The 26417-nt window shown below is 52.8% G+C and overlaps 9 protein-coding genes across 9 annotated transcripts; 5 read left to right on the top strand and 4 right to left on the bottom strand.

Moving 5' to 3' along the window:
- Window positions 1–1155: 1155 nt before the first annotated feature.
- On the top strand, window positions 1156–3469 carry CLUP02_05943 (WD domain-containing protein; the record flags this gene model as incomplete). Its single annotated transcript, XM_049284948.1, has 2 exons — window positions 1156–2247; window positions 2306–3469. The coding sequence occupies 2 exons, from the start codon at window positions 1156–1158 to the stop codon at window positions 3467–3469; spliced, it is 2256 nt and encodes a 751-aa protein (XP_049142091.1).
- A 1736-nt stretch (window positions 3470–5205) lies between these two features.
- Window positions 5206–7098, bottom strand: CLUP02_05942 (beta-glucosidase; the record flags this gene model as incomplete). The annotated part of the gene is made up of 2 exons (XM_049284947.1): window positions 5206–6800; window positions 6933–7098. The coding sequence occupies 2 exons, from the start codon at window positions 7096–7098 to the stop codon at window positions 5206–5208; spliced, it is 1761 nt and encodes a 586-aa protein (XP_049142090.1).
- A 791-nt stretch (window positions 7099–7889) lies between these two features.
- CLUP02_05941 (uncharacterized protein) lies at window positions 7890–8389 on the bottom strand (the record flags this gene model as incomplete). The annotated part of the gene is made up of 2 exons (XM_049284946.1): window positions 7890–8120; window positions 8312–8389. The coding sequence occupies 2 exons, from the start codon at window positions 8387–8389 to the stop codon at window positions 7890–7892; spliced, it is 309 nt and encodes a 102-aa protein (XP_049142089.1).
- A 262-nt stretch (window positions 8390–8651) lies between these two features.
- CLUP02_05940 (uncharacterized protein) lies at window positions 8652–11030 on the top strand (the record flags this gene model as incomplete). Its single annotated transcript, XM_049284945.1, has 11 exons — window positions 8652–8665; window positions 8714–8736; window positions 8817–8864; window positions 8909–9015; window positions 9077–9393; window positions 9447–9663; window positions 9709–9803; window positions 9884–10259; window positions 10319–10450; window positions 10542–10581; window positions 10675–11030. 11 exons carry the CDS (start codon window positions 8652–8654, stop codon window positions 11028–11030), a joined length of 1725 nt encoding a protein of 574 aa, XP_049142088.1.
- Window positions 11031–11067: 37 nt separating this feature from the next.
- CLUP02_05939 (uncharacterized protein) lies at window positions 11068–11237 on the top strand (the record flags this gene model as incomplete). The annotated part of the gene is made up of 2 exons (XM_049284944.1): window positions 11068–11096; window positions 11159–11237. The coding sequence occupies 2 exons, from the start codon at window positions 11068–11070 to the stop codon at window positions 11235–11237; spliced, it is 108 nt and encodes a 35-aa protein (XP_049142087.1).
- Window positions 11238–12372: 1135 nt separating this feature from the next.
- Window positions 12373–16963, bottom strand: CLUP02_05938 (vacuolar protein sorting/targeting protein PEP1; the record flags this gene model as incomplete). Its single annotated transcript, XM_049284943.1, has 2 exons — window positions 12373–13009; window positions 13071–16963. 2 exons carry the CDS (start codon window positions 16961–16963, stop codon window positions 12373–12375), a joined length of 4530 nt encoding a protein of 1509 aa, XP_049142086.1.
- A 358-nt stretch (window positions 16964–17321) lies between these two features.
- CLUP02_05937 (uncharacterized protein) lies at window positions 17322–19320 on the top strand (the record flags this gene model as incomplete). The annotated part of the gene is made up of 11 exons (XM_049284942.1): window positions 17322–17333; window positions 17419–17571; window positions 17602–17645; window positions 17694–17736; window positions 17788–17856; window positions 18028–18140; window positions 18337–18575; window positions 18631–18743; window positions 18803–18822; window positions 18912–19158; window positions 19261–19320. The coding sequence occupies 11 exons, from the start codon at window positions 17322–17324 to the stop codon at window positions 19318–19320; spliced, it is 1113 nt and encodes a 370-aa protein (XP_049142085.1).
- A 60-nt stretch (window positions 19321–19380) lies between these two features.
- Window positions 19381–19989, bottom strand: CLUP02_05936 (uncharacterized protein; the record flags this gene model as incomplete). The annotated part of the gene is made up of 1 exon (XM_049284941.1): window positions 19381–19989. The coding sequence occupies one exon, from the start codon at window positions 19987–19989 to the stop codon at window positions 19381–19383; it is 609 nt and encodes a 202-aa protein (XP_049142084.1).
- A 2513-nt stretch (window positions 19990–22502) lies between these two features.
- On the top strand, window positions 22503–26261 carry CLUP02_05935 (calcium-translocating P-type ATPase; the record flags this gene model as incomplete). The annotated part of the gene is made up of 4 exons (XM_049284940.1): window positions 22503–23397; window positions 23455–25295; window positions 25346–25731; window positions 25784–26261. The coding sequence occupies 4 exons, from the start codon at window positions 22503–22505 to the stop codon at window positions 26259–26261; spliced, it is 3600 nt and encodes a 1199-aa protein (XP_049142083.1).
- Between the last annotated feature and the right edge of the window lie 156 nt (window positions 26262–26417).

Here is a 26417-nt window from a genome sequence, read left to right as displayed (position 1 = left end):
TAACGAAGATTTAATATTATAGCGAATTTAATATAAAACCTAATATAACTTTTTTATATAATAAATTATTACTTAATATATTATATTATGTTTTTTTTTTTTTTTATTATACTTAATGCTTATTTTTACTGTTGAAAATCCCTGATTTTGCGGGATACTGTGCGCTGTATGGACACTAATGGGTCCCCACTGTACCTTACCGCACCTTTGTGGTGCTGGTGGTGCTGCTGTTACTGCTGTGCTGGGCCCGGCTGAGGAAGTATCTACCCAGATACCTTAGGTGAGATGCTGCCTTCCACAGTTCCATCTGGCTGGCGCGCCTTGTTTGTTTTATTTTGGATTGTCTACCGGTATTATCCTTTTCCTTTGCTACGGGCTGCTTCTATCAACACAAGAGCTGCGCCGCCAACACCCACCCATCTGGCGCTCCCATACACAGTCATATACCTACAGTAAAGGTACCTTACCTTACGCAGTACCTTGAGGAGCGCCTTGCCCACTGCCCGTCGGAGTTGACCTCCCTTGTCGCTTCCATTGGAATCCCAGCCAAAAGATATCCCGCTCGGTTCCCAGTCCCGCTCCCGCCCTGCTACAACACCACTGCTGAGGTGGACTCGATCTCGCCGCCTCTCCGCCTGACCGCATTCCCAGCCAGCATCCGCACCAAACGGCTGCCGTCAGCGCCCTCATCTTTCCACATCGCTCCCTCATACCACCGCCGACAACCTCCGCAACGACCACTCTGAATCTTTGCACGTCGCTCACACGCTGCTTCTCTTGCCCACTGGCGTCTGCCATCACTTTCTCGAGCTCAGCTGTCTACTGTTACCGCCTTCAATAGAGACGTTGCACACCCTTTGTGCGTCGGCGCCCGTTGGGACTAATTGTGTTTGGTCTGGAAGGAGAAGACCCAAGAGACGGGCCTTGCTCAATAAGTCGGACGTCTGACTGGCAACACCAACTGCTGTCTTGTCCACAGAGGTGTCGGCTTTGGAGGGAGACAATCGTCATCTTCCATTCGCAGCCGCAACAGCAACCACAAAAGAGGACGCATCTATCCGACCCGACCACGGGTGTTTCTCTCCCTTGTGCAGCAACCCTCGATGTCCTTCGACCGGCCCTCACTGGCTACGGCATTCACCTGAAGAGATCACAATGCGACCGAGAACCTCAGAAACGGCATCCCAGCCTTCTCAGGCCCAGGCGACATCCGTTTCCTCAAACCATCACCAAGCCCTCGGGTCCGCCCCGCCTCCAGCCGATACTTACTCCGACCAACAATCACAATACCACCTCCACCGCGAACCCAACCAGCAGCAGCAACAACAGCCTCACGACCCTCCGACACATGGGCAACCAGCGTACTCTTCTTACAGCCAAACGTTCCCCGTGATACCCTCATCCTACTACCACGAGCCTGGCTCATTTATACACGACGACTACGACGATTACGAAGACTACGAGGATGACGACGACGACGACGACGACGACGATGCGGAGGGTGAGGATGACGACCTAGACATGAGCGACAGCGATGGAGGTGCTCCCTTGGATCATGTCATGACAGTCACCAGCCTTCTGTCTCCCATACCCGACAACGAGGCCGAGATGGACCCCCCTCAGTCGTTCTCAGGGAATCATCACTTTGAGCAACCCGTACATTCGCCACAAGAGCAGCACACGTCCACGGGGCCGCCTGCTCACATGATTAACTACTGGAACGTATCGATTGCAGCTGGTCATGCATTTCTTGATCCGATAGGAGCCCATCATCCCACCCCGCTTGATACGACTCCTTTCCATCCCATGCTCCATTCTGGAGCCATGGATGACGACGACGACGACGATGATGTTTTCTATCCACCTGTAGCCGAGCAGCTCCAACAATTTCAAACAGTGGTTGCCAACGAGGACGAAATAGCATGGGAAAATGCAGGTCCGCCGGCCCTCAGCAATCCCAATCCAAGCACCCTCGGCCCGGAAAATCCTGGTCTGACCGATTTTCTCAAGGGCTGGGCCTGGCGTAACGGATTTCAGTCCCGAGGACCTAGTCCTGGAATTCGTCAAATCAATGCACAGGTCTCGCGGGATGTCACGCGCGTGCGATACTCGGATTTGGAGGGCGATGCATACGACGCGCAGGGCATCGACTGGGAAGCCTTGGGGGTGACACGCAAGAATGCTCGAGAGCGGAGGTGCCTCGACTACAAGAACTACACAAACAGGACAGATTCCGACATATGGGCGGTAAGTCGCCTCATGAAACAAAACCAACCCAGGACTGTAGCTGACACGATCATCATAGCCCCATCTGCCAGACAGGATTATACGAAATACCGAAGATTTCTTCAGGTTTCGTCGCATGGACATCCGTCAAAACGTTCACTTGGCCCATTTCCAGCTGCGCAATATCCTAGCATGTGCTGGGCGCAGCCATGCCTTCTATCCGGGTCAGCGAGCCGTTCACCGGATCAACCCCGTATCGGGAGAGAGCGAAGTGGCCATGGACCTCAACGACATGATTGGCGTCCAGATTTCAACTTTGGACGCCAACTGCGGCATCTTGATTGCGGGTACTTTCAACGGAGAGTACTGCATGCGAAACATTTACAGCCAGGATAAGAAGTACACCGAAGGACAAATCACCAGCCACGTAAGTGGCATAACCAACCATCTGCAGATCCATGCTTCCAGGAACTCATCCTCACCGCTGGCCGCCTTTGCGTCCAACGACCAAGGCTTCCGTGTCATGGATGTGGCCACCGAGAAGTTCGTTCTGGATACACAATACGGCTGTCCCATCAACTGCTCCGCTCTGTCCGCTGATCGTCGTTTGCGCGTAATGGTTGGTGATAATTACAACGTCCTGATTGCAAACGCGGATACCGGTGAAATATTGCAAGAGTTGGGAGGCCACCGTGACTTTGGGTTCGCGTGCGACTGGTCAGACAATGGCTGGACCGTTGCAACCGGTTTCCAGGACATGAGTGTGAAACTCTGGGACGCTCGAATGTGGACCAACTCAGACGGTACCAGCAAACCACTCACCACGATTCGCTCCGAGATGGCAGGTGTCCGCAGCTTGAGGTTCTCTCCCACCGGCAGCGGCCCTCGAGTTCTCGTAGCAGCCGAGGAAGCCGACTATGTCAACATCATCGACATTCAAAGTCTAGCCCACAAGCAGACATTTGATATCTTTGGGGAGATTGGAGGTGTCGAGTTCACCAACGACGGCCAGGACCTCAATATTCTCTGCATGGATCGTACTCGTGGAGGGCTGGTTCAACTGGAGCGTTGCGACTTAGCGTCTAGTTCCGATTTTGAGTACGCACATCAAGCGGCAGCCATGGATCCTTGGTGGAGGCCCAGCCAGAGCGGAATACTATCTGATGCAGATATGGTTCAGACGAAACTGCCAGCTCAGCGGGAAAGGGGGTACGACCTCTTTGATGACTTGGAGCCTTTCTGAAAGGGCATGATACCCCCGTTGTCGTCAGCTACATCTATCAACGTTGGCTGCGTCAGGGATGCATTAATCTCCTAGCCGTCGGCGTTTTGCGTTGTTTCGGCCGGCGTGTCATGGCAAACTTGGTCGATTTGGCGTTAACCCGCGAGCTCTACCTTGGCTTTCGAGCCTTCGACTTGCTCACACTTGATATGTGTGTGTGTGTGTGTGTGTTCGACCTATAGACAGTGCCCGTGCCTTGGTGCGCTGGCCTTGGGAGAAGACGGTTAGGAAAACATTTCCAGGGTCCGAGACTTCTACAAGCATCATCTTCATTTCCTTTCTTCATATTTTGACATTCAGCACAGCGTATTCACTGTTCATACTGCATGGAGGGTTTCTTAACGACTTTACGGAGGGACGGTGGGGAAGGTAAAGGACGCAAGGCATCGGTTGGTGTCTGCAGGCTTTCTCGGTTCTTCTTCCTGTCCGCGATATCCTTACTAGGGACGTGTCAGTATTTTACTTGGGTGCGTAGAAACCGACATTGGTTTTCTGGTTGCATTAGTTTTTGGCAGGGCGGGACACGCGGATACACATTACATCTTTTCTCAACATGATGGACCAAAACCTCGGTGCCTGGGATCTTTCAGCATTTTGGCTTCATTCTCTGGGGAGTTAGTGTTTTTATGGCTCGGTCTGTTAACTAGAAGATGGGTTCCATGAAAAGGCCAGGGAGGGGAAGAGGGGATTTAGGATTAATCCATGGGGAAGGCGACGGGGAGGGCCAGAAGATATCCCGATAAAGACGTTGACGAAATACCACTTCTCATGACCTTGCTCTCGTTCGTATGTGCGTTATGGCTCTATATGCTTGTGTGTTTTTTGTCTTCCTTTCTTCACCTCATCTCGTTTCTCCTTCTTGGACGTTATGTGGGCACGTGAGGCACGCGAAACGTCCCAGCTAGAGTTCCACTTCACGGACCAACAGTTCGGACGAGAGAAGATGAGATCAAGATTGGGAGCGGGGGTTCAACTGAACGTCATGTTAGAGATGGTATCTTTGCACTTTTGTCTGTTTCTCTTTTGCCTTTTTGCTCTTTGAACATTTGGTACTGATAGTTGACACTCCCCTCAAAGCAAGGCAGGGAGATGGAGTTGTGTGTGATGGAGAGGTGCAATTGTGAACTTTGTGTCTTGGACTCTAAATCAGTTGCGGGAGACCTTGGAGATACGAATGACGCCTAGGTAGGCGTGAATTTGTGTTTGGGCGAGTGCAAGTCCAGTCTTGGGCACTACATTAACGATGGCGCTTCCGAGATATATCAAGGTATTTGATTTATACAAACACGTGTTAGGAGACTTGGCCTGTCCTCCCATACGCAAATCGAAGCAGAGCTTACATATACATATATATACAGAGACGATTAAGCTAAGGGCAATATATATAGATGTAGATTTCGAAACCGCAAGGAGGAAGGATCACTCCAAGTCCACTACTGTCTGGGGTATCCAATTGTCATTGTACACTTGAAAGGGAAACGTTGCAAATCGTCTTCGGTGGAAAAGAAGGGGGGTTTTCTTTGTCTTTTTATCTGGATTCATGGGTACACCTCAAAGCAACGTCGGAAGGAAGAGGGATTAATCTCTTTTGTATGTTCAAATGCCGAACGTTGAATTAGAAAATAATTGGGGGGGCTATCCATTTGTTGTTCACCATTTCCCTTTCTTGTTTCCTGGTCTCGTGATGCTAATTCTCTTTAAGCGGAGAAGAGGTCACCGCAGCCCCAGGTGCGCTCGCAACCGCAGGTGCCGGGGTCCTTCCACTCGTCGTTGTGGAAAGAGAAGAAGACGGTCTTTCCACCAGCGAGCTCCTTGATGGAGGCGATGGCGGTGGCCTGCTCAGAGGTACCGGGGCAGGCCTTACCGTTGCAGTTACCGCCGGAAGGCCATCCGCACTCGAGGTTGTAGGCAGGCTTGGTGCCGCAGATCTGGGAGCTCTCGAGGAGCTCAATCTGGCCCTTGACAAAGGTACCGGCGTCGGTGGCAGCGGTCTCGGCGTTGAAGTAGGGGTGGATCTGACCTCCGACGACGTCGATAACGTCGCAGATCTCGGAGATGACATCAGACTGCTGCCAGACGCCGACGGTCTCGGCGGTGGTGTAGGGACCAGAGTAGCCAGCAGCGGTGATAGCGGCCTTGGTGGAGACGATGAGCTGCTTCAGGGAGCTGGCGGAGCAGCGGCCCTGGAAGATGCACTCGTTACCAATGACGACGAGCTCGACCATGCCCCACTGCTTCCAGGCGGTGATGGCGTCAACCTGGTTCTTGATGTCGGCGGAGTTGGGGTCGCAAGACTCCTTGACGAAGATACCAATTATCATCTGGAGGCCGTACTTCTTGCAGGCGGCGCCGACGTTCTCGAGGGTGCTGCAGTCGGTGGAGTAGACACGGACGGTGCGGAAGCCGGAGTTCTTGATGGTGGAGATGTCGGCATCGACCTGGTCGGCGGTCTTGCAGGATCCAGAGGCATCCTCAGAGAAGGGAGTGTAGGTGATGGCCCAGTGGTCGCCGTTGTTGCCTCCGAGGCCACCGCCGGTGGCGGGGGCAGAGGAGGAAGGAGCGGCAGCAGAGGAAGTCTTGGCCGTGGTGGGAACAGGCTCGGGGGTAGCGACAGCGGAGGTCGTGGGAACGGGAGCGGGAGCCTGAGTGGTGGGCTTGGCAGCCTCGGTGGTAGGCGCAGGCTTGGGGGCCTCAGTGGTGGGCGCGGGAGCAGGAACGACGACGGGGACGGAGCTGCTGGTGGGCACAGGGTTCTGGCTGGTGAAGGGGCAGACAACGACGACGCTGGTCTCGGTGATGGTGGTCACGACGGGAGGGCGAACGTAGGTGCCGGGGACGATCTCGGTGACGACGGGGTAGACGCAGGTGGTCGGGGCGGTCACGGTCGTGGTGGTGGGAGCGATGGTGTAAGTGCCAGGGGTAGGGCAGACGTAGGTGGTGGTCTCGATGACGCTGGTGACAACACCACTGTTGGTCTTCTCGGTGGCGTACGGGCAGACGACGGTGGTGGCCTCGACAACGACGGTGGTGACACCACCGATAGTGTGAACACCGGCAGGGACCTTGGTGGTCTCGGGAGCGCAGACGGTGGTGGTCTGGTTCACGGTGATGGTCGTGGCCGGGAAGGTGTAGGTACCCGGGGTAGGGCAGAGCTCAGGGACCGGAGTCGGGACGGGCACCACGGGCTTCGCGGTGGACGTGGGCTTCTCCGCGGCCTTGGTGGTCGCAGGCGCCGAGGGAAGGGCGCTGGCGACAGACTTGCTGCTGGGCTTGCTGGGAGGGTTAGGAACCACTGTTGATCATCAAGTCAGCACAGAAGATCGATACCAGCTTTATTCACCTCCGCATTCCAAGACTCTATAGGGCTATAGAGCAAGAATGGTTTCGGATAGTAAATGGGGGTGGAAGTGAGAGAGATACATACGCGTAGGCTCGCCGTAGATGGTGGTGTAGATGGTGGTGCAGCCGGGAACACAGACGGAGGCCTGGTCAGCACCTCTCTTGAAGAGGTCGGCGTGGGCGTGACGGTGGGCAGCGGCGGTGACACCGGTGACGGTCGCGGCAGCGACTGCGAGGATGGAGCCCTTCATGGTGAATTAAGTTGCCTTTTTTTCTTGAGTAGGGGAATTGAGTATTATTCGACTTTGGGAAGCGAGTGCCCGCTAAAAGAGTGAAGCGGTAGTGAAGGTTTGCGCGTGTAGAGACGAAAGGGACGACGAAACTACGTTGACGGCATCAACTCATTTGACGGTGTTTTCGTAAGGAAAGGCAAAGGGAAAGAGAAAGAGGAGGAAAGAAAACTGGCGGGACCGGGATGTTATTATTGTGATGGTGGTTAGATTAGGTAGAAGGCTAGTATCCGTACTTTCATGGGTACGACCATGAGAAGTCTAGCATGTCCCTGGGGGCCCTGGGCCGGGGTGTGTGCGCGAACGGTGTGCGTGTGTGTGTGCCCACTTCCAGATGGATGAATGGGCCAAAGTGCGGGCAGGCTAGCGTCCAATGACCTTACGTTGGATGGCATCGGGCCATTAGTTTGGCAGTTTGGCATAGGAGGAGGGGGGACTGGAGGGACTCTGTGTGTGTATTCGTCTTGTGTATTCCATGATGCTGGTGACACTATGTTTACTATGAAAGTCGGGGAGCCGTTGGTTGGTGACCACGAACTGTTGATGGCTGCGGGATAAAGAAGCATTGGGCAATGTGTAAGAGCAACACTACCTCAACTCAAACTGAGGGGTTTCTTGTGCTCCTTACGGATACAAGCAGCAACTCGACAGCAAACAAGCCCCTGTCCTCGGCAGCAAGTCACAACAGAAAAGCTGAGGGGCAAGGAGGTGGAGAGGTACCACTGTGTAGGAGCCAGAAACGAATCTCAGCTTCAGAGAGTCCCAGACTTCTGGTGGAGTGTCTGGGGATTATCGGGACTATGGGATTCGGGAAAAGCAAAGAGACTCTGTCGGTTGAGGATCACAACGGAGACGTTGCCATCCGGAGAGAGGGCTTCGGTCAGGGGGTTGAAGAAAGGATACGGGTTGGCAATCTTGACTGGGCTTGTAGTCGAGTCAATGAGATGACCAGAAGCACCTTGGCCACGGTTCGTCATGAATGACTGTCAGACTGACAGCGCAAGGAAAAGGGAGGCGAAATGGCCATCCCGGTTAAGCATAGTTGGGGGGTTGTCGTTTTGGGCTCTTGGAAGACCGCAAGGCGGGAAGGCCAAGCAGATCCAATCCAGAGGCGGACACGACAGCAAATGAGCGAGTAAAAGCGTGGTCAAGGGGACTTGGCCAACGGTCCAACCGAATCCACCGTCGACGGAGCCTGGAAGTGCCAGAGAGACTGAGAGAGAGTCTGGGCTTGGAGGGGATTGAGAGACATGGTGTAGTGAAATTGGGCTCGACGTTTATTAGTGACTGAGAGTGCGCGGTTTGAGAAAGAATCCAGCCTGGGCTGGGCTCTCTTGAGTCTTGCATCAACCAGTGGCGGAGGGCCAGAAGAAGCAACGAAGAAGGAACAGTTCGACGGTGAGCACGAGGTGAATACCACACCATAATGTCTCTCTTTCTCACCTTCCCACCTACTCCGTACGGAGAGTACACTCACACAATAGTATAAAACGGGTTTTGGATGTGCAGGAACGATGCAGACCGTAAGGTAAGTTATTGTGTACGTACTGCATTGTAGAAGCTAACAGAGGCGGAGCTGCAAGGTACCCGAGGTGCAAAGTCCACTGAGATGGCTGATTGGGGAGGGATCGGCGGGTGCGGCGGGGGGGAAGGAGCGAGTTGGACCTTGTAAGCTGCAGTTGCCTCCCAGCTGGAGGAGCAACTTGAGAAGGGGGGAGGAGCGAGTGGTGCGTCCGGGAAATTAGCTAAGCGACATTGGACACTTCCCAAGCAGCAGACCCAGAAAATGAGATGAACCTCCCACTCGCGAGTCTTGACTCTCCAGGCTCCTCCTTTCCCAGCCAGGGAACCTTCTTTTTTTGCGCCCATGCCAAGCTTGTTTACTGTTTACGCTAGCCCCCGGTCCATCCAGTAATCCAGGAACACACCTCACCGTCAGTCACACGGTACTTACACTAGTTTGTACACCTCACCGTCGCGCCGCCCGTTGTTTCCTTGCACCGGTGACCTCAGACCTGGCGCTGTCCATTCGAGCAGCAAGGTCAATGCTAAGTCTCGAGTCTCTTGCCCTCTCATTGGTATCAGGCTAATAATCTTGATGACAGTTCATCTTCGTATCGTCAAGAAGGGGGGCCCTTCCAACAAGGGTTCCCGCCGCTCCTGCATGAGCGGTCGAAGAAACCACAAACCGTCGCCCGGGCCTCCTAACTTCCGTACAACTCTTCCGCCCTACGCTGATTGCGATGATGATGATCCGTACGAATTAGGAAAGAAAAATGAAATGAGATTCGACTCTTCGAGTGGCCGAGAACGCCGTTTCGTCTGGCTTGGTCAATCCATCGTCTTCTTCAATCTCCAAGCGCGACAATTCCGATGAACCATCCACTACGGAATACAACGTACGCATACATCAGGCTGTCAGCCAATCCCGACTTCTTGCGGATGTTAATGCACCCTGCCATCCCATGGATTCTGGACCTCGTGTTCGTGGCTGATCGCCCGGCGCGCTTCGGCGGCAAATTTGATGTCTCTTGATGGATCATCTGCACCCTTCGTTTCTTGAAATCACAGCTTCTCGGAGAAGCAATCTTATGGTCTGCTAGAGAAAATCGACGGCGCGTCACCGAGAGAGATAGCGGTCATGAAATGCTCGAGGTGGTATGCAAGTGAGCCTTGAGGTGTGCATACTTCTCCAATCAGGCATAGTTTGGCCCGATGATTCGTACCTGCATCTGCCAGATGCAAGGCCCGTCCGGAGGCAGAAAATAACCCGACGGTCTACTTTTCAGGCGACCTGGATCACCGACCACCCAGATACTGTAGACTGGCGCGCGAGACTCGAACTAGACTCTCAAGTCACTAGACTATCTGAAGCACTAAAAAACGCCTCACCAGAGAAAGGTAGTCGAAACACACCGTTCACCTCGCAACTAATCTACGAACAACTGCTTTCTGTCTGCCGCAGTCTATCTTTGGTTGTTCCAAGTTTCTTGCTATGCGGGGTGGATCTCCAACGGCCGGGGGGCTTGTTATCATCGAACGGTTCTCTCCACCTGCATCCGTACGGCAACACAGACTTGGGAGCGCATCTCGGGATGCGGGATCTTCAACGAGGCTACAAAGTGCACATTGCGTTTTATACACTGCGGATATCTATGTCGAATCGTCGATGGCCGTTGAGACGAATCTACAATCTTTTCAAGCCCAGGAACGCCATCTAGAAGCTCAGCCAGCGCACAAACACTCTCCACCGCACGCGAGCGAGCGCCTCAATGACTTGGACGGTCCTCAGGCACGTGCGCAGCCTCCTTCTGTTCCTTCTGATATAAACGGAAACTGCCAAAATCTGAAAATAAAGAAGAGCCTTTTGCCGCAACGGCCAAGGAACATGAACAATCTGACAGACCGTGGGCAAGCCTCAAGTAATGACGGTATTGTACCTACGTCAGCACGTGGTCAGGTAAGGTAGCACTCCTGCACAAGTCTAAAATGTTTAATCACGCTTAATTGTGAAGGGCAAATCACTGCACAAAAAAGCACCCCCCGTCGTCAGTTGTGGATCCCATTTCCCGCAACCCCTTTTTTTCGCTTTTGCTTTCCAGCTTGGCCAGCTTCTGCTCAACTCTCAAGCCTTGGCCCCCTTCTGCGCTGAATCCTCTCCCACTCGCCCATCTCCGCCTCATCCCCCCAGAGAAAATGCCGAGCTGAACCAGACTCTTTTCGGGCGGAGGCTCGCGATCCCCACCACCCTCTCGTATTCACCCCCGGGAGGCCTAAGACTCGCCAAAGAAGCAAAATGCTGGCAAGTTGGTCAATGGCCGACAAACGCAACATCCCGGTCTCTGCACAATGCGTGCAACGTGCAAGCTGCCAGCGATCAACGTGTCTGGTGAACCTTGACAACCCATTCAACCAACCCGAGGAAACATTATGCAGATCTATTTCCCCAAGCTGGCATAGTGAAGACTGTCTAATCTCACCAAAATCTTCCGAATTTCCCATCAGAGCCATCGACTCTCAGCGCCAAGTCGAAATGGTACCGGGAGAAGGAGTCAAGAGATGAAGTTGCCAGACTTGACCTGGACTGGAACCCCTTTTGAGTAAATGTTTTGCTCATCCCCTTCCACTACGGTCTTGTTCGTTTGACCGTGCTACATCTTCCCACATGGCCGCGAGATTTGTAGCAACATTAATTGATGAACACGGAGTTCTACCTATCAAAATTGTGGCCTAGCAGATCAATGTCAAAGATCCCAAAAGCTTGACCTCTTTCTTTCCGTATGCAAATCACCTAGTCCAGCCCATGAGAGATCACCCCCCCCCCCCCCCCCCCCCTTTTCTTTCGACTCTGTGCTTTACTTAGTATGTACCCCGTAAGCTTCAGTTGCTCTAGACTTCAACGGATACGTAAGGATAATACCCCGTTGAACATCTCGCTTTCGAGATGGATCACATAGAACCCTAAGCAAACCAGACCCAGACCGCCAAAAGACACAACTTCATCTTATTACTCCGCAAGCCCAGCCCACGACTCGGTCGCGACTCACGATCTCCACCACGCAAGGCCCCTGGCCTCTACGAATAGAGCAGAGAGAGATGTTGGCACCAGGCACCAGAAAAAAGGGGGCAAGCTCTCGGTTCCTGTCCTTGACCGTTGACGGGCTCGAGTCCCCCCCCGGCCCGGGGCAGCCGGAAATATCCGCTCTTTCCGACTTCCGGGCTCCCAGTCTTGGGCGCTCTTCGCCTAGGTATCGTAGACGAACAATCTGAAGGCTTCCGTAGCCCATCTTGGAGCTCGCACGAGTCGGTTGCCGATCATTTCGGCACTTCCGCGTCGCTGTCTGCCCGCTGTCAAGGTCAAAGTAGATTCAGAACAACGTCCACTTTCATACTCCATAGCTAGTGCGTATACTCCGTATGTAAACATTGTTTGAAGGTCACGATGCGCATAACTCCAGCAAACGCATGTCAATCGTCAAAGTGAGAACCAAAACGGGCTTGAAAATCAACGCCATGCCTAGAAAATACACATTCTAAGGAAAGATTTCGGTCTACCAATGTTCTCTTTCAGCCTTTGCCTAATTCCCCGCCCTACTTGATAGCCCCATCCACTCCAAAATCAAACAGTAAACAATAGTGTCACAGATACGCTTAGGTGCCGCGTTTACTTCTTAGTAAAAGAGGCTTCCGCGAGCAGCCCATTGCTCTCCCTTCCCCCAATCATAAGAAACCCATTCATACGTCCTCGTCACTATCGTCACCAAGGAGCTCGCCTTCGTCGTCGTCGACAATGTCGTAATCTCCTCTGCCCCGCGCGAAACTGTCCCTCGTGGTGAACCTGCGGTTGCCCCGCCCGTTGAGCCAGCTGCCCCTGCTTCCACCGCTCACACTCTCGTAAGCAGAGGTGGCGCGCCTCCACAGCGCCGAGGCGACGAGCGGCAGGGCCGCCGCGACGGCAACCACCGCCGACAGGGCAATGACCGGGTACTTGATCCACGGCGCGTCGTTGTCCAGGTTCGACGACTCGCCCAGCCGGATCTGACCAAACTTGTCGTTCCAGTTCTGGTATACCCACCAGCCAATGGCTCCTGCGAGTCCGATGGGGATGACAACCGCAAAGAAGATTGCAATGCCAGACGTTCTGCGCCGCCTCTCAAACTCCTCTTCCTTACCGGCACAGGCGTGGACGTTGGCCTGCTTGTCGAATTCTTGGCCTCCATCGCAGGTGGTGAGCGGAATTCTACGATAGCCGGTGGGCTCGTAGTATTCAACAGCATCGGGGTTTTCCTTGCACCACTGCTCAGCCGACATGGGAGATTTGCCCTCAACAAGACTGCACTGTTTGTGGCCATCCAACTCAAAGTTGTAGTCGCTGTGAATCAGTTGTTAGCCATAGTGCGTGCGAATACTAAGAGGTGTGGGGATGTGCTTACCATTCATAGTCGGCCCTGGTGCAAGTGCAGTTCTGGAGCTGGTAGAGATGCTGGACCTTGAGGTCATTGTAGCAGTTCGCTTCGTCTTTCTTGCGCAGGTACTTTGAAACGTGTCCAAAGAGGCAGTCATCGGGCTGCGATGGGTGCTTGGGCGACCACAGGTAGTAGTCAGAGTCACCGTTCTCGTCGCTCTTGCAGGGGCGGTCGCTCAAGCCCGTAAAGTCAACGTTGACAGAGAACATCTCGCCACCATCGTCCTTGCACCAGATGAGGAAGTTTCGCGAGGCTCCAGAGCGGAGAGTTGAGATATCCAAGACAGTGACTTCTTTGTCGGTGAAGTCGAACGGTTTCCAGGTCTTGCCCTCATCCGTGGTGTACTGAATAGTCTTCGTCTTGACTGGGTTCTCGCGGCTGGCCCGCTGAACAAGGACAACAATGGATCCTTGGTCACCGTACTGCCAGGTCCAAGCACCCTTCTTGACGTTCTTCCAGGTAATGCCGGCATCAGTCGTCATGAAGGTATCGGCGTCCTTGACAGAGCCCAGATTCGGGCCCACGTTGCCGTAGCCAAACATGAGTCCAACCGCGGTAGCAGCGGAGAAGGTCTTCTTCTTATCCGCTCGCTCGGTATAATGATGAAGATGCAGCGCACACTTCTCATCGCCCTCACTGCTACTGCATGAGTAAGATTTGCCATCAATGTCAGCTTTTGGCGGAGGAAGGAAAGTCCACTGCGAGCCGTCGTTGTGAGAGATTTGGGTTTGGACCTTCTTCGGCTCGTTCTTCTTGTCCTTGTTAGCGACGGTGTTGATAAGTGCGACACCCTCGAGGCCGGTGACCTTCTCGAAATCCACATAGTATTCATCATTGCAGTTGACAGCCTGTGCGCTCATGACGTACGACGTTCCGTTCGAGTTGCTCTTGATGATGCTTCCCTGCCGGCGCCCCTCCGTAGTCTCGGTGGCCACGAACAAGTTCACAGCATGCGTGGAGCTGTCTAGTACTGTGTAGGCATTCTGGTGGCCCGGCTTGAAGTTGACGGGGAAGTGTGCTTCAGCATAGCTGACGCCGTCTAAGCTGGCAAGAGCACGGAGACCATTCTTTTCTTTGTCTTCTGCGGCAACGACGATGAACTCGGCCATGGTGGCAAAGTCCTTCACATCTGACTGATGGAATTGCTTGTCCTCATCGAAGAAGTCCTTGCTGGAGACGATGACCTTTGGGTTGTCCTTCTCATTGTCCTCGCGCTTGTGGGCAAGGCAAACAACTTGGCGCATATCGCGGAACTTGTAGGCCGAGTGACCGGTGAACTCGCACTTCTGAACGTAGCGCATGGCCGTCTTCCAATTATCACCGCGATCCCTGGAGATCGACGCCTCCTTGAAGCACTGGTCCTTGCCATCAATCTTCTCGCACTTCTCGCCTATCCAGATGAGCCAGTCCTTCTTGTCGGGGTGGAAGGAGAGAGGGTTGCTCGTTCCGGGCTTCGTGGGCGCCTCAAAAGAGTGGAAATGCTCGGCGCGATCGATCGTGTACAGGACCTTCTTGGAGTCGGTGGTAAAGAACACGGCGTCCTTGAAGTAGTAGTGGGGGTAGATGCCGCGCACTTCCTCGTCTTCAAGAATCTTGTCCCATGTCTTGCCGTGGTCTTTTGTTCGCCAAATCTGCTTGTCGGCTCGCATGCTGTTGCCGGCGTACTCGACCGGTCGGACGAGAATGGTCTCGTCAGCCTCAGTGCTCGAGTCGCCCCTCTCCAAGTAAATCTTTTCAAAGTCCTTCAGGTCTGTCTTGAAGACGTGCTGAACCGCTTTGATCTTGCCATCAGCAGGCGCACTGGGAGTGCCGCCAATGTCGGAGCACTTTCGCTCAACTTCATCATCCTTTTGCGCGCCGCTCTTACGCTTACAAGTGTTTCCTGGGATCTTGCGCCAGCCTGATGAGCCCTTAAACGTGTCGTCCGGCTTGGCATTCTTGCAAGCATTGTCAGGCGCGACGATGGGGCCAACCTTCTTACAGTTGTCACCATCCTTGACAAAGTTGTAGTCGCACTCAAAGTCCGCATCCGTACACTCGCAGTCTTCGGTGACGGGAACGGGGTCCTTGAACTCCTGCTTCATGAAACAGTCGGCCGTCTTCTTGCGGCGGCGGTACGTCTGCTTGTGGCCCATCAGGCAGGTAGGCTTGCCATCGGCATCGGGGCGGGCGTGCCAGTCCTCCAGGTCGTCGTCCTTACATGTTCGCTCGTGCAGGCCCTCAAAGTCAATCGCAATGATATGGTACTTGGCATTATCGCCACCGGTCCGGCCAACGAGAATGAACTTGAGACTGGTCGAGTCTTGTGTTGTTGTGATCAGCTCGGGCTTGATCTTCAGGTCATCCGGGAGCGAGGCTTTCTTCCAATTCTCGCCGTGATCCAAGGAGTATTGAATTTCTCCCACATCTTCCTTGTTGGAGTCCTTGACGGCTACCAGGATGGAGCCCTGGTCACCAAACTCGTACTTGTGAGGGCCATCGAGAGCCTTCTTCCAAGTGACACCCGCATCGTCGGACACGTAAACGTCTCCTTCGCCAAACTTGGTCAAAGCCTTGCCCTTGTTTCCAATTCCGAGAACAAGACCAGGGGCGGGGCTGGAAAACACCCTACCAACGTTGTCGAGATCAGTGACAGAATGCAGCTGCAGCTCATCGTCACCCGCCTTCAGGCCGTGGAAGTTTCGACCATCATCGAATGTGATCTTGGTGACAATTTGCTTCTCCTTTCTGGGGTCCTTCTCAACCTCTTCATAGTTCTTCACAGTGTTGACGATGAAGATGCCCTGCACACCTGTGATCTTCTCAAAGTCGACGTGACCACGGGAATTGCGGTTTGTGTGCTCAAGGTTCTCAATGAAGAAAGTGCCGTTGGAGTTACTTGTGAACATGACACCCATTGGGTTCGAAGGTCTTGTGTTCATGACGTCAATCTGGATACTGTAGTTGGTGCTTTCCAAGACGGTGTAAGCCTCCTGGTTGATCTTGTGCCCATGGTCGGTGGGGAACATGGCGCGATGCCACTTGATGGTGTCGTCTGTGACGAAGAGGGCCATTTCATCCGTGTTTAGGGATGAAGTGGCAACCATCAAGTACTTCTTGACCACGGCCAAGTTGACGACACCCTGCACACCTCTGGTTGTATCCATGTTCGGCTCAAATTCTTGAATCTTGTTGTCAATCTTTTCGTAGTAATTGTCCGACGCAAAGAGCCGCTGGTCCTCCTTGAAAGGCGAGAAGCTGTCGCGGACAATGCAGAGAATCCGCTGCTTATCGAGGTCGTCCTTGCCAGTTGTGAAGAGATCCGAAGACTTGGCCCACCAGCATCCCGCAGTGTTGAACCTGAGGGGCTTCGCCTTGGACTTGAAGCCATCCGTTGTGTACATGGAGACTTCTTCGCAAAAAATGCCGGCGCAGTCCATGCCGTTGAAGATGATGCGATCTGGGTCGCCGGCGTGGAAATGGAGAATGTCCTCGCGGAAGGCACTGGTGCCGGCGACACTCTCCCACTTTTGCCATGATTTGCCTTTGTCCGAGGTCTTCCAGTGTTCTTTGCCTTCGGTTATTACGTAGGCGCGGCTCTTGTCGAATTCGTGCATCGTGAGCATGTAGGCCTTTTCGCCAGGAACGTCTGAGACCTTGTTCCACGACACGCCCGCATCGTCGGACCGATAAATGTTTCGTTCGGAGACATCGTGGTAGAGGATAGAGTCGGAGTCTTCGAAGTAATTCAGGTTGATGGGAGGATGCTTGATTGTGGTAACCTTGATTGTCGGCTCGTCCTTTGCTTGGACAGCTGCTGTCAAGGTTAAGACAGACAGCAGGATGCGCCACGGGGCGGCAGCCTGGCCCCTTAGCCTCATGTTCGGAGCTTCGTCTGGATATTGGTGATCATCAAAAAGAACAGGTTGTCAGAGGGAGTAAGGGTCGCCCAAAAGCAATAAGATTCGTCCCGAGACGGACGCGGGAAGACAGCAGGAGGGATCGTACGGGCCAGCCCAGCGGTAATTGACTTGGGTGATTAACGTGTCGGTTGGAAAGTCGTCGAAGTCAAACACATGTCCGGAGGGAAACGTCAGCGTAGGAGGTATGTTTCGCAGCACGCGAGTCGGGTGGCTAAGCTTCAGCTCCACCCTAGCTTTGACGCCACACCAGCGCATCAAAGAGTGTCGCTCGGCCCCCGGGTCCCCCCAATCAGGCAGTCAGGGTGCTCCCGGTGCGATGCCGACAGCTGTCTCCCTGGCCGCGCCCGGCTGCCTCGCCCCGCCACCCCTGCCTTGTGCCTTTATATAGAATGCTTCCCATCCACCACTGCCAGAAGACAGAGATATCGGCATTACTTCAGCGTCGAATCGTGCTAATCGATACATCGGATAGCGACTTCATCGGTGGCTTCATCAGTTGCCTAATTGGACTTTCAATTCAAGTGTCTAGCTACTGGTATCCTTATTTCCGGCTCATCCGGAGGATGGTATGTGTTTGTACTACCCACTGTCAACAGCATCGATACTCTGCCGTTGGCCAAAAGATGAATGCGTCCCAAGCGTGATCTACAACTATTTCATATGTCTGATTACAGAAACCCCGAGCCAGTAATCTTCTACTGCCGAATGAAGTCTTCAAGGCGACAGCTGAAGTTCATGAACGGGACTAATTTGCAACTCTCTTTCGAATACCTTGCTTGAAGCTATCCGTAAATGCGGTGGTAAGCCTCATGGGAGATTCTGAGACCAAAATCTGTCGCCTCCGTTCCCACGTATGTTATTATCGACGCGAGGAATGTTTCCATTTCTCCTAGGTTGGTGATAGAAAGCCATAATTACTAAGGTAGCAAATTTGTCTCGTCTGGAGATATTATCGAATGGCGAATCTCAATTAAATCATACACAGTATACAATAGCATCTTCTAAGCACCTTCAGAGACTAGCCGGGATCCACCTACCCGCTCGTCGTCAATATCGGGGCTTTCTTTTCTCGCATCTATCCATATCTTCAACGTAAATTTCACAAATTCTGCGGGTGCATCGAGAACAAAACAAAGTTAGCAGCATCTTGATTACTAGTCACACCCAGCCTCACTCTTAGTCGAGTCCGGATCATGCACAACATCTCATCACCCTAAGGTAGGCCCAAGAGATTATTGAAAATAGTCTAACTCATTAAGGTACTTATTTGTTCTCGTTTCGAGAACATTTCTATTCAAGTAAATGCCCTCGGGTACTTGTCAGTATTGAAGGCTTACATTGCATCTCTCCTGGTGGAACCGAGCACCTGCAAACTCCACTTCTCCCGGAATAAATTACAAAGATGAACCCCCGGCCGAACCCCACGGCGCAAGCCGGATACGATCCGGAACAGATCCCTCTCTACCTAGAAGCCATGGGCTGGGCTCCGATCGGCCTCCGGGAAAGATGACCGGGGTGATCAGGATCGGCCCCGGGATGAAGAAGAAGGCAAAGAGGCTTGACCTACTCCGTACGAGCCTCTGATACGAAACACTTGGGCAGGAGATCTGGCCCCATCAATGCAGGTAGGCAATGCAACCTGGAGCCTCTATGCGAGATGGCTGAGACGTTTTGCCCCGCAAGATCAATGCGGTTGGGTTCCCGTTACCTGCATCAGCATTGGATCATGCAGATGGTGGTCAGGCGTGTGTGTTGGCTTGTTGGTGTTACCACTTCCTAGACAACAATCACGTCCAGGTGCCATGGAAACTTGATTTGTGCGTGATGCAGTAGAGAGTTTTCTTTTCTTGGAAGCAGCGGGGGTTTATATAGGCAACTACCTCATATTCCACAACTCTCAAATCAGCTTTGTCCATTTGCTGATCCACCATCGTCTCGCGTTACATGTTGGAAAGCACCTTTATGCCAATGGCCAGACGAAGTTATGCCCTGCTTCCATCTCCCAAATTGCACATTCTTTGACTTTTAGAAAGCCCGTACAGAGAAATGTAAGATCGGATCCGCCATCGTCACAAGAGGATCGGGGGTGGTCGATTATCTTGAGACCGTGCATCATGCAACCCCCGAACCAGGCAATCTCTTGTATCGAGCTTGTTGAAGACCAACTGATCCTATAACCGCTCTGTGGCTGCCGGCCGTTTCGAAAGCCCTATTTGAGAGTTTTCTTAGGGTAAGTGCACATCGTAGTGAGGCAGCCATTCGACGTGAGCGGTGTGCATAGTGCAAAGATGATGGCGGCCTGCCTTGTGCCCTGATTGATCGCATGGCAGAGCTGGTGTCGAGGTAAAAAGACGCCAGAAGCACTGATAAGCTGATTAATCCTTCGCATTGGACTCCCCGTCGGCCCCATTGGCAGTTTTGGGCTCTCCTTCGGCATCGAAACCCAAAGCATCCAGTTCGCGAATAAGCTCGTTGATTTTGATGACCTTGGCGATCTGCTCTGGCAGAAGCGTCCCCCCGCCTTCCTTCTTATCCTTGAGGTCCTTTGCCTGCTTCAGCTTCTTTCTAAGATTCCGAGCCTTCTTTTCTCTCTCGACTTCAGGGTCAACCTCTTCGGCCTTAGCAGCGTTACCGTCGCCACCGATCTGCTTCGTATCGTCTCCTTCCTCCTCGCCGGAGGCTTTGGCTTTCTTTCGCGCTTCTCGACGCTTTGCATTCTTATTACTCGCGGCAGAGGAGGCGTCGGGCTTCTCTTCCTTCAGGCCTGTCGCTCCGGGAATTCCACCTCTTGTCGCGCGATCGCGGAACCCAGCGGCAGTGCGGTTCTTGTAGACTTCGACATCTTCAGGAGGGCGGTAGCCGGGGCGCACTTTGATGGCTTTGCGGACGCTGCCGTCTGCTCGCTTCGACTCGGGTATCTGGCGTTCGCCGGCATCATCCGTGATGATACCCGCATTAGAGGGCTTGGTAGGTTCGGAGGGCATGATGTCGAGAAACTCTGACAGCTCAGCAGAGCTGATCGCAGCAAGAAGCTACAAGCTGTCTGGTCGTGTTTGAGCAACTGCTCCAAACGAGAGCTTCGTATGTTCGTCGCAAGGCTGTGCCGTTCAGGCAGGCTTGGGGCGAGTGCTCACCGGCGGCCCAAAGCGTTCGGTGATGGCCTAGCACTTATGCGATGCGGCAGCTGGCAGCTTGAGGTCGGCACAGGGGGATGGCGGGGTATGTGCGTGCAGCCTGGCCGTTTCGCGGAAGGCCGGGGGAGCTGCAGACGTCAGGGCAACGTGATGATCTACCTCTGCGGATCGAGCAGAGATCGAATACAGGGCCGGCCGAAAGCCAGGTTTCGATGCGAAGCTACGGTCGACAGCTTTCACGTCGGGTTTGAATTGACTGGTGGGAGAGAAAGCGAGCGTGGAAGGTGAGGTCGAAACAACCCCTCCTGCGTCGCGCACTGACCATTCTGGGGTCTGAACCTTCTTTTAACAAACAACACGCTGATTGGTTCAAAGCACATGATCCACTCTGACGGATCCAGGAACACCAGACGAGAAGGTAACCAGCAAGGACAGCGCCTCACACACGTTGCCATCTTCCATCCCTACGAATACACTAAGAATACCGATACCTAGTCCCGTCGGAGATCTGCCATTGGATGCGAGCAAGGAAGAGGAGGTGAGAGGGAGATAGGCACCGGTCGGGCGACCATACACAGATTCCCTCACATTCTCCCGCATCGAGAGGGCTGGCGTAGGTAGGTAGTTGACTGATTTGGTCAGGATGACGCCACGTGTGTCGCATCTTTTGGACTGGTCAGACCTGCAGAAAGCCGGCGTTTCTTTCGGTGAGGAAGATCTGAGGGAGAAGACGGGAAGTACGGTGCTTTCTATGCCATCCCATGTTAGCGAAAACCGACCCCTGTGCTGCCAGGTTTTTTACACTTCGGTTTGCCTGTCCAGCTGTGCTCTGTGCTGTCTCAAAACAATCAGGTCTTGGCAATTGTAATCATTGACAGGGTGGAATGTGGGCGACAGCGCACCAAGCCGTCCCGTCTGGCCATTGTAAGTCAGCTTCCTCATCACCCGTTTCAACCAGATTATCCTCCATTCGGGTTGCACCCGCTTTCTGAGTCTGAGGCGGTGGCTTCTGACCTTTAGCATTTGTTATCAACCGCTATCTAGACGCAAAGTGTCAGCACTGCTTGCCCTGCCGACTGTGTGATTCCCATCAAGCCACCTCTCAACGCTCCCGCCGGCATAAAGGCGTGGATGAATGGCGCTTCCCTCATCGGGCAGCATGATGTAGACATACAACCATGGCTGAGAGGGAGTGGCACATGGCGCGCCCTCCCTCCTCATTGGGGAGAGCCAAACTTCAGACCATTCAGAATCAAGAAACGCTTACCGCCAAATTCAGTTGAGGGAGGCAAGGTAACTTTCTGAACTGCAATGCACTGCGCTTTGCGACACTCGCTGACGAAATGAGAGGGAGAATCGATATTAAGGGGAATTCTCTCAGCAACACTCCGTACCAAAAATAACGGTCCATATTAGTCTGTACAGGTGACTTGGCCAAGAAAACACAAGCTTCTTTCGACCAGTCAAGCTTTCTGGACTCAGTCCGCGTTCGCCAAGACTTAGGCGACATATTGGTCTCGCTCTCATCAAACCAGAAACCACTTGAAAGAGCAGCCAGCGAATGCGCTCGCGACAATCGTCAGAGCCCTGCACGCTCGTTCTTGGCATTGACCGTTCCATGGTCAGCTTCCTCCGAGCCTTTTGGTGGTCAACAGCAGCTTTCCATCGTCATTGTTCGTCCGATGATTGGTACAGCTTGCTTGATCTCCGGGGTGCCGCGGTTTATGCAGGGTAAAAGGTAGGCGTCGGGCTTTTGTGAAAGATGTTGCGGCAGGTGAAATTGATGATGATGCTGTGGTTGCTTGAGTATAACCAGGTACAACTTGGGTCTTGCCAAGGATGTTGTACTGACCTAGTGGGCAAGGCAGACTGGAGGGACTGAACGTGCATTCATCTCTCTGTCCGTAGGGAGTACGGTAGACAATACCATCATCTCCCGCTCCTCTTTCTTCTGTTTATCTTGTTGCTCCCTCTTCATCTCTCCCCAAATCGCTGTGCACTTCTGTGGTGGTTGCTCCTTCCCTCACGTCTCAGAGGAGGCCTCCCAAAAGCATCACCGCGCCTTCTGTTGACTTTGGTACGCTACTGGTGACCTTCAGAGCTTCTGCACTCCATTCGACTCATTAAGCAAGCGCGACAACATTCACACCTTCCGTACCTCACATTCACCGGTGCTGGCGAAATCTATTCGTCGCCTCGACTACCTTTTCATTACTGGTCAAACATCAACACCCTGCTTGGCCCAACACACCTTGTTTCGAGAGACAATTCTAGAATAATACCCGGCAGAAATCAACTCAAGCATCTGGATACTGTATCAATTCGAAGACCTCTCGCCATATCGCTTAGTCCTCATTGTCAATATGGCGGCCACCAACAAAGATGCCGAGAAAGGCGTCAATGTCTCGGATCAGGACGAAAAGAGTCAGCAACAACCACTTGATATCGAGACCAAGACAGCCAAGAATGAGAACCACCATGGATCCCGCAAGTTCTCACTGGATACGACAGATGCTCTGACTCCTGATCGCGGCACCGAAGACATGTTTAACACGAAAGATAACAACAAATTCGCTTTCGCCCCGGGTCATTTGAGCAAGCTCTTGAACCCAAAAAGTCACAACGCCTTTTACGCTCTCGGGGGCCTTGCTGGTCTAGAGAAGGGTCTGCAAACCAACCGCAAGACCGGCTTGGGTGTTGATGAAGACAAATTGGATCACGCCGTTTCGTTTGAAGAGGTGGCCCTCAAAGGCGTGCCCAAGTACGGAGCAGCTGGAAACACAGTCCCCCAGCCGGACCCAAAAGCGAAGAATGATATCCCCATCCCACCTCCACCAAGCGAGTACACCGGTGGCTTTTCGGACCGTAAGCATGCGTTTCGAGATAACAAGCTACCTGACAAGAAGCAAAAGTCATTTCTACAGATGGTGTGGATCGCCTACAACGACAAGGTGTTGATTTTGTTGTCGATTGCCGCCATTGTCTCTCTTGCGCTTGGCTTATACGAGACTTTTGGACAAAGTCATGCACCGGGCGAAGCTCGAGTCGAGTGGGTTGAGGGTGTTGCCATTATGGTTGCCATTGTTATCGTTGTCATGGTTGGCTCGATCAACGATTGGCGAATGCAGCAAAAGTTCAACACTCTCAACAAAAAGAATGACGATCGCACTGTCAAGGTCATCCGTTCTGGCAAGTCGGTGGAAATATCTGTCTACGACATTGTGGTTGGCGATGTCGTTCATCTCTCAACAGGCGACAGTAAGTGTTTATCGTTGAGACATCTGGTCGGTCCCTGGCTAACGCATAGTTCTTTAGTGGTACCAGTTGACGGCATCTTCATTGAAGGTCATGGGGTCAAGTGCGACGAGTCATCGGCTACAGGCGAGTCTGATCTGCTCAAAAAGGTCGGCGCCGACGAAGTCTACGAGGCTCTTGACAAGATGGCAAAAGACAATGTCGATCATCCTGATATCGAGAAAATGGACCCCTTCATCATCTCCGGCAGCAAGATTCAAGAAGGCACTGGTACTTTCTTGGCCACTGCAGTTGGCGTCAATTCTTCATATGGCCGTATCACCATGTCTCTCAGAACCGAGCAAGAAGATACCCCATTGCAGAGAAAGCTCAACATTCTTGCAGATTGGATTGCGAAAGCTGGTTTTGCCGCAGCTTTGCTGTTGTTCGTTGTCCTTTTCATCAAGTTCTGCGTTGGACTTCCCACAAACAATGGTACTCCTGAGCAGAAGGGTCAGCAATTCCTAAAGCTCTTCATCGTCTCTGTTACCGTTGTCGTTGTGGCTGTTCCCGAGGGACTGCCTCTAGCTGTTACTTTAGCGCTATCTTTTGCAACATCACGTATGATGAAAGACAATAATTTGGTGAGAGTTCTCAAGGCTTGCGAGACAATGGGCAACGCAACCACCATTTGCTCAGACAAGACGGGAACCCTCACGCAAAACAAGATGTCAGTTGTTGCCACGACCCTAGGTAAGAGTATCAGTTTTGGCGGTACCGATGCTCCTCTTGAGTCCTCAAGAGAAGAGAAGCCCAAGAACAGTACGTCGCCTTCCGACGAAACCCACGTCAACTCGGTTCGCAATGTTTCAGCTGGAGATTTTGCCAAAGACCTGAGCTCCGAGACAAAGCAACTCCTCATTCAAGGCAATGCTGTCAACTCCACTGCGTTCGAGGGAGACCAAGAAGGAGAGCACACTTTCATCGGGTCCAAGACTGAAGTTGCCCTTCTCACTTTCAGCCGGGATCAACTAGGAGCCGGACCTGTCGAAGAGGAGCGATCAAACGCAAACGTGGTTCAAGTTGTCCCCTTCGATTCGGCAGTCAAGTACATGGCTACTGTTGTCAAACTCTCGAACGGTAAATACAGGGCTTACGTCAAGGGAGCCTCTGAGATTCTCCTCGGAAAATGCACCAAGGTGTTGGACAACCCAAGTGGTTCCGAGCTCAACGTGGTCGACTTGACTTCGGAGGACAAGGATATGTTCGCGCAAACAATTGACTCGTACGCTGGCCAAACCCTTCGCACAATTGGCTCTTCCTTCCGAGACTTCGACTCCTGGCCACCAAAGGAAGCCGTCTCCGAGGAGGACTCGAGGAGTGCAGATTTTGACAAGATTCACCAAGACATGACCCTCATTGCGATTTACGGTATCAAAGATCCCTTGAGACCTTCCGTCATCGATGCTATCAAGGACTGCAATCGCGCCGGTGTAGTGGTCCGCATGGTCACTGGAGACAACATCTTGACGGCAAGAGCAATCGCCAATGAATGTGGCATCTATCACCCCGAAGATGGTGGCATTGCCATGGAAGGTCCGACTTTCCGCAGGAAGACTGAGGAAGAGCTCAAGGACATTGTTCCCAAACTACAAGTTCTTGCGCGTTCCAGTCCAGAAGACAAGAGAATTCTTGTCCGAACTCTCAAAGATCTTGGTGAGACTGTTGCTGTGACTGGAGATGGCACGAATGACGCACCCGCACTGAAGCTGTCAGATATTGGATTTTCCATGGGCATTGCTGGCACCGAAGTTGCGAAAGAAGCATCTGGTATCATTCTGATGGATGACAACTTTGCTTCAATCGTCAAGGCGCTGATGTGGGGAAGAGCTGTGAATGACTCTGTAAAGAAGTTCTTACAGGTAAGTTGCATGAGTGAAGTGATTCGACGGAATCCGCTAATAAGTCAAAGTTCCAACTGACCGTGAACGTTACCGCTGTTGTTTTGACATTTGTCTCTGCAGTCGCCAGCCCTACACAGGAATCGGTTCTCAACGCCGTCCAACTGCTCTGGGTCAACTTGATCATGGACACATTTGCCGCGCTCGCGCTTGCCACGGACCCGCCGACTCGCAGTGTCCTGGACCGCAAGCCTGACCGAAAGTCTGCTTCACTTATCACGCTGAGGATGGCCAAGATGATTATGGGACAAGCAATTTTGCAGCTCGTGATCACCTTTGTCTTGAACTTTGCTGGACGCAGCCTTTTGGGCTATGGCACATCCGAAGATGATACCAAGAGTCTGAATACCCTCGTTTTCAACACATTTGTTTGGTTGCAGATTTTCAACGAACTGAAGTACGTAATTTATGGTGAAAAAGTTATGAATGATCAGCTAACTCTCTACTAGCAATCGCCGCCTAGATAACAGGTTCAACATTTTCGAGAACATCACCAAGAACTACTTCTTCATCGGAATCAACCTGATCATGATTGGTGGTCAGGTTCTCATCATTTTCAAGGGAGGTGAGGCATTCCAGATCCATGCTCTAAATGGCAAAGAATGGGGTCTCTCTATCGGCCTCGGCGCCATCTCTCTTCCTTGGGGAGCTTTCATCCGTCTCATTCCCGACGCGTGGGTGGCTTCATGTCTGCCATGGTTCATCCGCAAGAAGTGGGCGCCTGATACGATTTCGGAGAAGCGTCTCGAGGAGCATCGCAAGTTTACTGGCGGTCTCGAACCTCCTCTGCGGACACACACTGGACTCAGAGGCCGCAGAGCGCAGGAGCACATGCCGTTCCGCCAGCGGATGCACAATGTGAAGGTCCATGCCAAGGCGAAGATTGGCGGCCATGATCACAGCGTTTCGCCTATCAAGGAGGGTTAAGAATCAAGAATTTAGCAACAGCAGGCTCGTAATCATGTAATAGTAGTAATTAGTAACAACAACTCTTTTGATCGAGCTTCCGCGACTGGTCGTTTATCACTGCCAAACGTGTTTGGACGACCTACTTCAAATTTGTGTCGTATCAACTTAACAGTA

This window comes from Colletotrichum lupini, chromosome 3 (genome assembly GCF_023278565.1).
Source record: "Colletotrichum lupini chromosome 3, complete sequence".
Lineage (NCBI taxonomy): Eukaryota > Fungi > Ascomycota > Sordariomycetes > Glomerellales > Glomerellaceae > Colletotrichum > Colletotrichum lupini.
The sequence above is the reverse complement of the archived record's forward strand: the minus strand, read 5'-3'. Positions and strand labels throughout refer to the sequence as shown.